Source organism: Mugil cephalus, chromosome 5, assembly GCF_022458985.1.
Source record: "Mugil cephalus isolate CIBA_MC_2020 chromosome 5, CIBA_Mcephalus_1.1, whole genome shotgun sequence".
In the NCBI taxonomy this organism is placed as follows: Eukaryota; Metazoa; Chordata; class Actinopteri; order Mugiliformes; family Mugilidae; genus Mugil; species Mugil cephalus.
Genome location: NC_061774.1, coordinates 4618723 through 4633152, shown reverse-complemented (window position 1 = coordinate 4633152; position 14430 = coordinate 4618723). Strand labels below are relative to the sequence as shown.

At 38.6% G+C, this 14430-nt stretch overlaps 1 protein-coding gene across 2 annotated transcripts in view; it reads left to right on the top strand.

Moving 5' to 3' along the window:
* Positions 1-14430, top strand: part of fstl5 (follistatin-like 5) — a 160875-nt gene that overhangs the window by 33580 nt on the left and 112865 nt on the right. For both annotated transcript variants that reach the window (XM_047584929.1, XM_047584927.1), the window contains exon 3: positions 16-46. In XM_047584929.1, coding sequence (XP_047440885.1) covers positions 16-46 — 31 coding nt within the window. The remainder of the gene's footprint in view (positions 1-15; positions 47-14430) is intronic.

Here is a 14430-nt window from a genome sequence, read left to right as displayed (position 1 = left end):
TTTGTGCTCCACCAGGATGGGATCCCCGAAAGCTTGAGAATAAAAGGTGAGTTTAAACTTTTAATTTTCTTTTTCAGCCAGTTTGTCTGGCACAACAAAGAACTGTTCCATACACATTTTAACACAACCACATTTAGATTTATACACTTGACACATATGGAAAAGCCATAATTTGGAAATGGTTTCGTTGTTGAGCGTTTTATTGTTTTGTAATGTGGATGAGTCACTAACGAGGTCATACACATGTTGGCAAATGTAAGACCTCCGCACCAAAACTTCTTTCTCATGTTTTTTCACAGAGCTATGAAGGACACAGCGTGTGTCACCTTTTATTGCCACCGCATGTTTTTTATCAGTTCGTATTACCTGCAGCGTGTTTGCTAGAAATATGCCTGGACTGAAGGTAGACCGAGGTTTTCATTTCTTTTAAACTTGTTCTGAGTTCTAACAAAAACACTGTGTTCACTGTGAAGGTCCAGCAACCACAAAAAGTTTCAGAACGACAGCCTTAACATCAATATAAAAAGTAGCCACACAACACAGTAGAGTACAGTACATTAATGATGTATTGCATCAATAAATGAGTCTGTGTGCTTGTCCTCATTCGATGCCCCAGAAAAAAATGTGTATTAGTATCAAAGAATTTGTTTAATCTGCATTCAAAAACCAAAGATACTGATGATTATTGTACAAGGAAAAAATCAAACAAGCAAATATTTATAGTAGAGAAACATCTGAGCTCTAATCTATAGCACATATGCAATGACACTTTTTCTTAAGCAAATATTTGAAATAGTCACAGAATCCAACATATGAGCAGTTTCCAATACAGGATTTTTGCCACTTTGTTATAAAACACTGATTCATTATTTAAATAATAATTGGAATATAAATGAATCTATAGCAAAGCTAATCATTATTAGCAGCAGCAGATAGCATCATTATCTCCGACTAGCTTAATGCACCATTATGGTACCGGACAGTGTTGCTGCATTAATGCACTGTGGTCCTCCCATAGGTTGACAGATGCATCAATCTGTCAACTTGTCACCCTTCTAATGTCTTCTCTCTCTCCTCCAAACAAGAGTCAATGTCAGGCAAAAGGTGGTCCAGCTGCCCAACATGTCTGCCACTAAGTGTTTGAAAGGGCCGCTAAATAGACGTCTCCCCATTTTTCTTTACCAGGGAAGGTCGAAGCCGTAATTGTAGAGGGTGCATTACCATAAAGGGCGGCCCCAGCTGTCTGCTGTGATTCACTTTAATGCAGCATGTTCTGTTAGCCGAGAGGGGAGATCTCACTTTGGCCAGTTTTCAGCAAACTAATTTCCAACCCTGATAACGAGAAGGCAAGCGAACTGTAGAGGAAATCATAAATAATTCAAGCATCAACACGTACGTCGAAGGCATCTCGTTATTGTGCAACGGAGGTCAATTTAGCATTAAAACTCCAATTTTCCAGGTACGTCACTGGTTATATTTTGAATGGACATCTATTACTAGATGTGTATTACCAGACACAGAAGCAGCTAAAGAGACTGCAATAGTTCAGGCAACATTTACAAAAAAAGTATAGTTCATAGTTAACAGTTCTAGGTAGAATTTTAGAGTTGGTAGAGTTTCTTAAAATAACAGCCGGGGGTTGTATTGTAGACTGGTGAATTCCCACTTAGTCCTGTCCCGTGCTCACTCATACATACTTGAATGAATTCTGTTGTCTGAGACTGTTATACTCCTCCCCTGTGATGGACTGGCGACCTGTCCAGTGTGTGCCCCGCCCAGTCTTTCACCTAATGTATTCTCCAACCCTGAGCAAGATGAGTTTCAAAAACGGATCGATGGAAATTATATTCCTACGTTCTGTGTGGATAAGAAAACAACCGAAACATTTTTTTTTATAGATGTAGAGGATTCACTGCTCCATAAACTCTAACTGAATGTCAACACAGAAGAGACAAAGACAGACAAATGCCAGCCGTCTTCCAGGATGCTCTGTAATTGGAGTCCCAGAGCGAAGCATGTGCCACACCACCCCAGCTTGTTATGCAGGCTGTAGCAAGACACTGGGCTGCTGGTGAAATGCAATTTTACAGAATAAACAAACTGATTTTGCCATATGAAAAACCGGATGGAACTTTTTAACATAATCTTGCTGTGCATGTTGCATATAAATATGTCAGTCGTGGCAGCTATGTTAGGAGGAATTATTAGTCGTCGTGTGCAAATAAGAGAGTGAATGTTTTCGCAGCCATAATCAGGCAACATTTAGTGGAGCAAGCTGTTGATATTTATAGTTTTTTTCAAAAAATTACAACATGAGATTTATCCTTAGGTTAAATGTGTGTAAAGGTGTGTTGAAACACTATAAATGGCACACTGTGCCTAGAGACGCTCACCGTAATCTGCTTTTGAAAGACGTTGATCAGGTTTGTCGGGTCCCAGCTGTCCATAGGATGGTGCCAAAGCAAACAAACAAACAAGTCTAATTTCATCACTTCTTTAAATCATGTATTTGTGTTCACATTACTGCAGCCGGCTGCCTAACAACATTTTCAATGCTCACTAACGATGATGAGACACAATTAGGCAAACTAGAGGCTAGATCCTCCTTCATCTTACTTGTATTGGTGTTTAGGTTGACGAGAATAACAGAAGTTTTCATTATAAATAGTAAGTGAAACTAGAATTATAGCTATGAGTATTAATAAATGCTTTACTCCTGTTATTCCCTCTACCTTACTATCTCTGCATGTCTTGTATGCTCAGTTCTGTTTTCGTTCTCGATGCCGAACAGGTTAACATCTTGTCGAGTCGCTTTAACGTAGCTCAACGTCTGTTTAACGCTGATACCGTGGAGTGACTTCTGTACCGTTACTAATATTGGGTTGAAGGAGAAATCAGCGTGCAGTAATCTTAATTCCCTTACATTTGGAAGTACTGTGTCTATGAGGTACGCCCTGTAAACAAACCGACGTAGAATCTCTTCAAGTTGTAATTTAATAGGTCTAATAGGAAGTAATGGGAAAATCATACTCAACACAATTTCCAGAAGAGGGTCAATCATTTTTGTGAATTAGGTCTGAATTAGGAATTAGGTCATTATGTGTCATTTAGTAAAAGTTACATTCGGAAATGGTTCCTTTGTTTGCGGATTTAATGTTAAAATATTAAAATATTATTTTGAACATTTCAGTAAAAAAAAATATAAAAAAATAATTGTTTGCTGTTTACCTGACATTTACACATATAAAGCCTCTCGACCTTTGATCAGATACTACTCTATTCTGATAACAGTCACTTACTGGTTTAATATTTAATATTGTAGTACCTAGCGTATTAATCAAATCTCATTCCTGGATAGAATTCACGTAGACTTTAGACTGTATAACCTGGTAAAGTGCAGCCACTGAATAAAGATTTCCCCGCTGCCTGCCTGTAATATCATTCTTAAATAACAGCTGAACACTCTGGACTATTTCCATTACTATGTTACAGCCTTGAACTCACAACAGCAAACATCTTGTTTTGTTACCTGGCACAAATGTTTATGTTCCTCTAATCTATGTCGTCTACGTTCTCTCATATACTGACAGAATATATTCATTTGTATGCACAGCAACTGCCTCACCCCCACCAGACCCGAGCATATAGCAGAAGTACATTTGAATAATTCAAGAGCTGCAAACACCAAGCTCTAAATTGTATATTAATTCTAAAATTACACACCGCCCCCTGGGACTGGGTTACACTTTTAATAACTCGTCACAGCTGTACTGAGGAGCAGTGAACGCTGCATTGCTCTGCACTTTTCTCAGACAGTATTATTGGATGACTCCCTGTTGTTCCATCTTGCCTCACAGTTTTGCCACAATTTAATTTGTAATGGCTTTCATACAGTAAGTCTTAATCAAGTTATTGTAGACTCACAAAGTGCAGTCTTTTTCCGGGCAGGGAAGGAAGTCCTTGTTAAAGGCAGGATATTGGACTGCACTGCACCATCTGGTTAAAAGCACCACTGATGGCCTTAGTTGCCGAAAGAAAAAAGAAAAAAGCCTGTAGGATTTGCCTTTTGAATCCCCACAAGCGCTTCTCTGACTAGCTTTGCAGGCCACTTATGCTCCTTGACCCACTAAGCCATTAGAGGACAGCCATGTCTGTCCTAAATACTGTATAGTAAAAGATCTCCTCAGGGGAAAAAGCCACCTATACCTTCCATGGTCACACTGCACTTCAGAAAGCATTAGGCTGTGTTTGCACTGCAGGTCTTTCACTTCAATTTTAAGTTGCTGCACATATCTATGGTTTCTGGTATATACAGTATAACCCATAAGCAGTCTGATGGCACAAATGGTGGCTTCTGATGGCATCAAAAAAACTTTAAAATACCACAAAATTAACTTATCTTGGTAATCGTGCACTGTTTCTGAATGTTACTCAATTTGTACAACTTTTTATTACATATTATGCGATAGACAGATACATCCTTGATTATAACTCAAGTTGGAGGGCGGCAGAGTATGTGTGGTAAGTGACTATTCCTCACATGTACACTGAATTTAAATGACTTATACAGCTACAGTGCAGACGTGAGGGAACTTTTAAAGATGGAATACATTCATTTTAATCAGCTGTTTTAATTGACAGGAATATACTGTATATTACTAGTATATTATTTCACAAGATCTGTGATGTAAAGCCACAATACATATTTGCTTCTGCGATCTATCTATCTATCTATCTATCTATCTATCTATCTATCTATCTATCTATCTATCTATCTATCTATCTATCTGCTGATCACCATAATTGGAAAGAGATACAATGTTTACTTGCCTTTATATAGTTTCAAAGCACATATTCTTGTCATCTGTACCTTTTGATTTGAAAAACTATTTGTATTATCAAGTATAATAAAATATATTATGTTCGTGTCAGTGTCAAAGCCTTGCTGTGGCTTTGTCTTTTGACTTATACACTCCACTGCTATCTAATGTAAACTTGCGAGTGGGTCATGTCCAAGTCTATCCAACTGTCCCCATATACTTATCTCCACTCCAAATTTGTCATCTCAGGTATATCCTTTCTCATTTGTGTTTTTATGAAGAGCTCAAATGCTGATTTGATGTCTTGGACTTAGCTGACAGTACATCTGCTGGGGCCTGGGACTATTAGCAGCGCTACCTGTTGTTAAAGCGGGGAGCTGGACCACAACATCCTTCCATTTTGTGGAAGGGTTTCATTCTCATCAGAGGACGATGTCTCATTAACAGGGTCCTCCTCGGCAATGTCCTCTATCTCAGACCCACACTGAGAGAGAGCACAGAGATAGAGCACCCAGAGAAATTCAGAGGGTTTAGAAGGCTGCTGTGCAACCTTTTATATGTTGCTTCACCCATATGTTGTGTGAGCTATCAATAACTTCATGCAGCATGATAGGTCATGGGCCTAAAGCTGTTTGAATATTAACTGCATGCTGTAACAACCTCAATATCATCCAAAACAACCTTAACACATGTGTGTAAAATGTTGATATTTATTGTGTTATATACAGCTAAAAGAGCCTGGGGTCAAACTGACCCCACAGAACGTCAACGTACACAACATGGGTACTTGTCTCCATTATATTAGGAAAAGTCATTAAATATAAAGCAAAAAATGTTAATCATGTATTTAGAAACATTAAACAGTGAAAGATAATAGGAGGGTTAAAATAACACAATATATAGGTGAGGTACCCACAGAGACTTTGATGGTGGTTCCTTGCTGGTTCAAGATAAAAATGCAGTTAGTCCAGTTGAGCGATAGCATCCATATATTTGAAGGCTTATCACTGCACAGGGATTTACAATACCCGAGACTTTGTGACTCTGTAAACGTTTCATGGTGGCATTTATTATTATAATATTGGGAAACGGTGTGTTAAAAAGCTTTTTTTTGGATCAGATAAGACCATTCTTCAGTTTTGATTGGCCACTGCTGCTAATGTCACATTGAATTATTTCTGTGAGCAAGTCAGGCCTCCCCTGAGTCCTCCGGGTCAGGACACCTGCTATTCTAATGAAGAGGTCAGAATGAAATGAAAGCGGCAACTGTTTGTTTATTTTTTTCTTTTTTCCCCCCATGATATTGTTGGTAACTCTTAAAAATAAAAGAGAGAGAGTAGGAAACTAAAAAGAATCCCTCAAACTGCCCCTCAAATGTTTTTAGGGCAGCCCACCAGTTGTAAATTAGAAAAGCGCTCATTAAGGAAAGACCCTCCATATTCAGATAGCAAGCCTACTTTGTTCAGAAGCACATGTTATTCCCAATAATGTTGTCAACAATGTTGATGATGATTTTTATTGATGGGCAAGAGAAGAAAGGGTTAAAGTCATTTTAAGTAAAATATTCAGTAAAAGCAACAGTTATACATGGCAAGTTATATTTAATGTGACTTTTTAATTTTTAATAAAGCAGACTGAGAAAAGGTGCCACTAGGTTTTGTGCATTCACACATGAAAAGTGTGAAATTTAACCAAAGCCATCACTGCATAGCCCAAATTAATTTGACTTGTGAATAGTTAAATTTAGCCCACTACGGCGTTTCATCCTACCTGTTCTCACCTGGCATTCCGGCTGTCAGTCAGTTCCTAAATAGGCAGCTCAAATGTAAACCAGCAGGACTCTACATAGTGTGAACTGCAATTTGAATGTATCCACCTTAGACACAGACTTGCAAATGTGCTACAGAGCTTTGTTGTTTCTTTAAATTTCATTTAAGTTGGATGTCTGGGCTGCTCTCACCCATGGATATGTAATGTCACTGGTAAGGTAGTTTGACTTTCTGTTCTGGTTTAATGTCTGGTGTAGCTAATTCTCTTAGTACTTTATCAATTTTACCATAATTAGTTTTTATTTGACATTGTATATAACACAATATCTAATTTTTCCTTATTACACGGATGGTTTAAATCATATTTGTCTGGCATCTTGCGTTGAGGGAGAATTATTTATTGACTGATTGATTGTCCAAGGTCCCAACATAATAACATTTACAAGTCACATTGTAGCACACTGTTATGACATGCAATTTATTTTCAGGTCTTTGAGTTGCTTAATGAACTTTCGTAGAACGCTAAATTGCGTATTTGAAAATAATAACCCACTCAAGGATAAACCAGAGAATGATGGGTGTCATGGTGATAATTAGCACTGCCAAAGGAAGCATAACGTGCTGCACACTTGGCAAGACCAACAATATTGCCATCGACACTCATCGTCAGAGTATAAATGACTCCCAGGATGTTGATACCCATAATATTTTTGGCAAACCATATCCTGAATATGTAGAATTAAATGGTGTGAGACAAATCTAATTGAGATCCATCAATAATTCTTAGTGATCTGCAAGAACCCACACTACTTATAGTGGATAACGATGAAGGGTTGGCAATAGAGGCCCTTTTTTTTCTATCTGAAGGTCAACACAGTAATCATGGGAAGAAACATTATCTTACAAGATAAATGGTAATGTACCTTTTATCTGAATGGCAGGAGCACATCAGTGTCCAAACGTAGTAATTTAGAAGAGATCCACTCGGCCCAATTCACCATGAATGATCTTATTATGTGCTATTGTACACAATGTCTAAAATGAATGTAATTTACTTTCTAAAGAGAGAAATCTTTATTCAAAACTTCCCACTAGCTTCACTAAAATCACTTTACAGCGCTGATGGAGTATGAATATCAAGGATACAGAAGTATATGTGTGAGAACAGCTAGTGTCTCTAACACTTAGATTCTTGATTTTCTTTCAAATCTCCCTTTTCTGTCTCTTTTTCGCATGTAGAGAGAATTTAAATCAATTTACCTCTTGCCTTGTTCTCAGCAGGCGGTTTACTTTATGTATGCAGTCCATGGACACCGACTGAAATCTTACATGGTCTTCTATTTCCATCATTTCCAACAGAAACATTGTGTATGTTAAAGTCTGCACTATTCAGTCTCTGTCCTATGTTTTGGTGTCATTTTTTCCTTATTTAACCAAAACTTTACCTTATTAATACCACTCGTTAGTGGTTTAGAGCAATCTTTTTTTGTGTGTCTGGACCTTTATTTAATGAAAGAACTAAGAGCAATGATGTGCAACTCTGACGTTGTCATGTCACCTCCGTCTGAATGGAAAAGTTCAGCGCACCACTAAGGTTCCAGCCAATTGTCAGCTAGCACAGTTCTGTCATGCTTTCCCTCCTCGTGACTGATCTCTGTAACGGCCTTGTTCTGAGGCTGATTCAACATGCTGAAACCGATGAAAAGCTGCTGACAAGGATCCAACTTAGTGCGGGGAAATTCCACCAAAACAAGTGCAACAGAAGCTTCCCCATGGCCCGACACTGGCAAATGACTTGCAAAATATGTGATCCCCTTTTTTGGTCAAATAGTGGCTCCACAATAAGGAGTGCTCACTTCAGGGGATCAAGACCCAGGTACATTATAGTTGTTATGAATCGAAACTGAGTGGCCTAACAAAATACATGTATGTATATTATCTGTTTTATATTTTAACTTAACAATGAACAAATGGCACGGCCTGGTAAATCTCTACACCTAACTGAGAACTAACTTATTTTGTCTTTTTACGCGAAAAGTCATGGAAAACCCAGAACCCAGAACCATCTTCAAACTGCATGCTTTCCAACCAGCTCACTGTAAGGTGAAGAAGAAGTGGTGGTAGTGTGGGGTGCTTGCGATTAGTCGGCAATCTCTGATAAATGGGGTTGCTGGTGGAAACGCTCTCAGTGCTGCATCCTGATGTGGACAGAATGAGAGAGGAGCCAGGCCCACGTTAAGTCATTAGGAGAGGGAATGAAATGGGACGGAAAGTTGCCAAGTGGCTGCCAGGTGCTTTCATCCACTCTCTCACACGTGCACTCAGGCAGGGACCAGAACAGTGAGAGGCTGGGAGTAACACACTTCCTTTAGTCTGGTTACTGCTATTCAATATATTTTAGTTTAGTTTTTTGGACAGTGTTGGGTTTCAAATGGCTGGATTTCCCATCACATCCATCCCATAGTAAGTAATATAACATCTGTGTAGGTGCTTCCCAAAATTGTATTGGCTGAGGAACGCGAGTGTTAGGCTTATTGCTTTACTAACAATTTATTGTACTGTGTGAAAGGAGAAAGTAATAAAAAGCAGGTGCTCATATATAGATAAGCAGCGTATTCTTTTAGTATCTCTCAGTGAAGTTGTGTCTTCTTATTACTGAATTGAAAATGGACATTTCATGTTAGCTGTCATAGGAATAAAATGGAGATCTGAGGGAAGAGAAGCCTCCAACACTACAGCAGTGCAGTGACCAGCACATGTCATTTTCTAGTTAATTTAATTTAATCTGAATGCATTGTTTAAATAATGAAACCATAAACACTTCCGAGCAAAGGTTAGCCAGCCGCAGTGTTTGAACGATTGACTGGGTATAAAAATGGATGAACCCTGAAAAGCGGTTCAACTGCGACTTCAAAGAACTACTTTGATGCCTCCTGTGTTAGGAACAAAAAGTTTCTGCAAAGGCTACAGCCAACGTCCGGTTGGCATTTACGAATATATACGCCCATGTAAGAAAATACATCTTCTTTACCAGCAGGTGGCAGTAATCTGTATTCCCTGATACCAACAAAGGCCGACCGACTAATCACTCAAAGCAACTATAGCCTAAATTATGCATAAATCTGTCTATATAAATCTTAATTAATTAACGGGGTGAATTCTAAAACTAGGTTGGCACAATTAATCATTTTAACGTAGACTGACTTGGTTTCAGAGACAGTCTCTAGTGACTAATTTAGGAACTGCAGCCATGACTCTTTTCATTTGTGTTTGATCAGACAGACCTAGGCTTTGATGAGTCCTAAATTGCTTACAAAAATAAAATGAGTAAGTTTTCTCCCTAAAACCTAACCTAATATCATGTTTGTGTTTGTGACATTTGATATGTTAACACATGAAACCTGTGGACAGCGCTTGGCTTAGAGCAGTCAATAGGTGTTTTTACTGTGGCCTTTTTGCTTCTTCTTTAGTCCGAGTTCTCTTAGCGTGTTTCTGTGAGGAAAACAAAAATGGTATTTTTATCACACAGTAAGAAGAATAATCAACATTTGTCATTGTGCAGTATTAGAATAAATAGATAATAGCAATCAGCATCAGAAATTGCACTTAAGTGATAAACAAGCATCCTAGAACAAAGTGTTTGCTTAAACTACAGACCTTATTTCCTGCATAAATTGAAAACCTTATGGGAAAACAAAGATGTGATGTTTTAATTTTAAAGGAAATGCTTTCACCACATTAAAGAGTTTCTCTTTCTGTCTGGGTCCTCGTGTTGCCTGATAAGTTGCCGGGATTCAAAGCTGTTCCACATTAAATTGTGAAAATTTGGGGGGTTATGCTTTGGTTATACTTTTATTAGCCACTATACGGGATAGCTATGACGTTGCTCTTAAGATCTCGTAGGCTGTTTATTCATACAGTCGCAATTTGTGTTCACACGTTGTGCTTTGTTCTCAGCAAAGCAAACTGGTCTGTGATGAATGTGTCTTTGTGTGTGTTTTTGTGAATAAATTGCACACATGTTGATTTGTTCTGTTACTTCCCAAAGATTTTGCGAACGACGAGCACATTCTATTCATGTCCTGTCAGTGGTGTTGGTAGAAATCTACAAGATGGATGCAAACACCTCGTATCAGATATCTCACTCCTATACCTGCATTGAAAATGTCTGGTTTGAAATCTAGCACATTTTCTCCTCGCTGTATTTCTTTATCTAACAAGTTTCCAGTTGTACGACATTTTCATGACATTCCTGTCAGCGCATACTAGCTCTGACCCTTGTAACTCTCACTCAGTATGCTTTTACTGCATTGCATTTCACTATTCAGTCATCTTGAATAAGAGTTTAATGTTCAAAATGTGAATGCAGAGGCTTTCTCTTGACCATGGATGTTTCTTACAGCAGCTGGAGAGCAGATATACAAATGCTGCGTTGGTCTGGCTTTAATTAAAATGGAATAGTATTTCCTCTGTATTCTCCTGTGTTCATGTACAGTCAGAATAAATTTAATTTCTTAAACAAAAACGGCAAAAGAAGGAACAAGGGCGAACAAATCAAAACATGCAGTGCAATGTTGCAAAAATATAGAATTAAAATTCATATGGTGCGGGCATGTGGTGATTACGGTTGACCATAGCATTCAGATTTGGAAGACATCGCAGGAGTTTTTGCATTTTTTGCTCTATGGCACGAACCCACTGAGGTGGAAGAGAAGTCATCAATGTTTTACACACAGTGTGTTACTCTGCTCCAGAAGGTCCAAAAGCTCTTATGCCTCAAAAGGCTTGTCATAAAATGTTCAAGAGTTGTTTATGCCACCAGGAATAACAGTGTTGTCACATTGCTGCAATTAGCATTCGTTGGAGGAAGGAAGTGCATTACAGCAGGTGATAACACAACACCTCCTCAGCCTGCGTTGATGGATACAAGTCTGTCAGCAGGTCTACACCTTAGGGGAGAAAGAAATGAGTCTTAGAGGTGACAAACAAGACTCTGCAGATAAAGCAATATCTGGCACATTTCAGCCTTGCTGATATGTTCCAAGCATATGCAAGTGTCTGCATGTTCAAACATTTTATAAGCTTTACAAACTGGCAGCTCGGTATGAAAAGGTGGTATTTATGGACGTTTGCACTCGCCTGGACTAAACTTCACTTTCCATTAGCTGAATTTTAAAACATGTTTGTCGCTGCGGACTTTGAGTAAACCTCTAAACAGAAAATGTGCGTGAAAAATTCCTTCAAGCAATTTTTTCTTACAAAGTGCATCCTTTAGCAGTGCGTTTGTTTTTGGGTGCGACTTTGAATTGTGAGCCCCCGGATAACCACACGGAGCCAAACCAGACAAAATGAATACATTTTCCTTTATGGAGGTATCCGCTATCTTGTCTGCCACAATCCTAATGTGGGATTCAATAAGTGGTTCAATGATTGCAGGTTTGTTAAAGTGTCTCTGGGCAAAAATAATCCCCCTGCTTGTTCCATCACGGCTAGTCTAAAATGAAATCTGCAAGACTGTACATGCCTGGCTGGAAATAAGTCGTGCTTAGGACCATTGCAATTCCTTCTCCATAAATATGTCACAAATAATTTATTGCCAACAAACTGGTGACATACAGGCGTGTGTTGTCTTGGAGATGCTGCTAATGGTCGCAGTTAAATTCAGTCATTGTGGTGGAAAACCCAAGGTGGATGACGTCAGACCTTTAACCATGAATACATTAAAGCTTTTCTTTGCATGACAACAGGTTGGCTAAAAATACACTGAACTGCCATTGGTACTGTACATGCTGGTGCAGCTCTCTAGGCATTTAAGACATAGTCTCAGTGTGTGCTGAGAGACTTTCAGAGAAGTTAATAGAACAATCAGCTGGTGGGAGGGGATGTGGCGTGTTGTTATTTAAAGTTTTAACATTGTTTTGGTTATTTATTCAGATTTGCACCCCCTAGTTTGCGTTCATGGACCTTGTGGGCCAGTTTAACTCGGAGTGAGCTCAGAGCCATTGACTGTTGTTTACCACGCTGCTCTGTCCCTCAGGACCCCGAGCTGTTGTGAAGGAAAACATCAGACAGATACTAGACCAGCACTGTTGGTTCAGGAAGGAAAGACAGACACGGGCCTGGCAGAAATGCAAAAAATGTTGAAGACACATTATTGAAGTTCATGTCCAACCATAAATGTGTTTCAAACCATTGGGGCGTACAATATTCTGTAAATGGACATGAGCATTTAGATGCAGCCTGAGCACCAGAGATGTCAGAAAGCAGCTCAAATGGCTTTACAAAGAAAGCTGGTTGTAACATATTTGTGGAAGGCCACTTCCATTATGCATTTTTTCCCCCTGTAATACTGAGGCTTTGATCCATCTGCAGAGACAATCTGATTATGTTGGCCATGTCCAAGTACGTCTGTTATCCCCTTACACAGTGTTCACCTCATTATGCATGCATCGAGGGATGATGCCCTTCAGATGATGCACACTGAGAGTCGCATCAGTCAGGACCTTGGTGTTACCTACACGTTCTGCGTAAAGGTTAACGTTTTACCTGTGCAGGGCATGGTTTCATTTGCTTTTTAATGAGATCATTTTTTTTTAATTGTCTGAGTGCCATTCTCCGCACTAGTTTTTTTGTTTTCCTATTTTCAAAATATGATACTTTATCAAACAACATTAACAGATTTGCATGTTCTGTCATTCTCAGTAAGAAACTGACTTTAGCAGCATGAATGTTGAATCAAAGATTTGTTGTCTGATTGGCTGCTAAGTAATTTCCCAGATGATTTCTTTCTTTCTTTATTTTTTTTAAAGATTAATTCTCATATATATAGTGCACAGCTGTATTGCAGTAGAGGTGTTTTACTACTGACTGGAGGAAAATTTCTGAACAATTGATTAATCCGTTGGCTAAGACCTTTTCTTCATTTGTTCATAATAAACAATTATACCATGAAATATACAGATGAAGAAACTTTAATTTTTACTTAATATTAGTATTTATCACTAAAGTTAAAATTCAAGCAGTGCAGACCTAATTAGGACTGTTTACCAAAATCTCCCATTTATTAGCATCCATTGTGTTGAGTATGATTTAATTTCAGTGTTTTTTTCTGATGGAATTGGAGTTGTATTATTTATCTGCTAAAGGTTGCTTACACCCACTCAGATGATATTGGTAATGGAAACCTGCGTTTATTGCTTTATGCAAAAACCAAAATGTTTATAACTTGCAAATGCAGTGGAAAGCTGTCATTCCGTCCATTAGCATCTGCTCCAGAGAGAGAAACGCAACAGATGAGGACACCGCGGCAACTCCCAGGCACGGAAAACTAACACACAATCAGATAAAACTCACTGTGATGGATCAAATACTGCTGCTGTTGTCTTGTGGGTTTGAGTTCCAGAAGATTTTGTCGACTGAGGTGCTCATGCATTGCGGTTGTGCTGCTGTGGTGTTTCTTTTTAATCTTTCTGATTTTAAATGATTTATTCAGGCTTTTTTGGATAAAGCCTCGTTCTAAGCGTACCTGGCAGAGGGAGTTGCCATAATTGGAGGTGAAGGTAAACATTGCGACACATCAATGTATTTGTCAGTGACGATTAAGCTTATCCCCTCACAGGCTCCACTTCTAAACTTGTAGGCCAGTCTTTTTAAAAGTTTTATTCTGGATAAAAAAAGGGAAAAAGAAAAGAAAAAAAAGAAAGAAAATCAAGTTATTGTTTCCCAGACAGTGTTCTCTTGAATCTCATAAAAAGATGAAGTGCCAAAATCAGGTGCACAGTTCCAGTTTAGCCAGTGGGTCACATTGAACATGGGCATCATGAATTTCTGTCTGCGCTTTG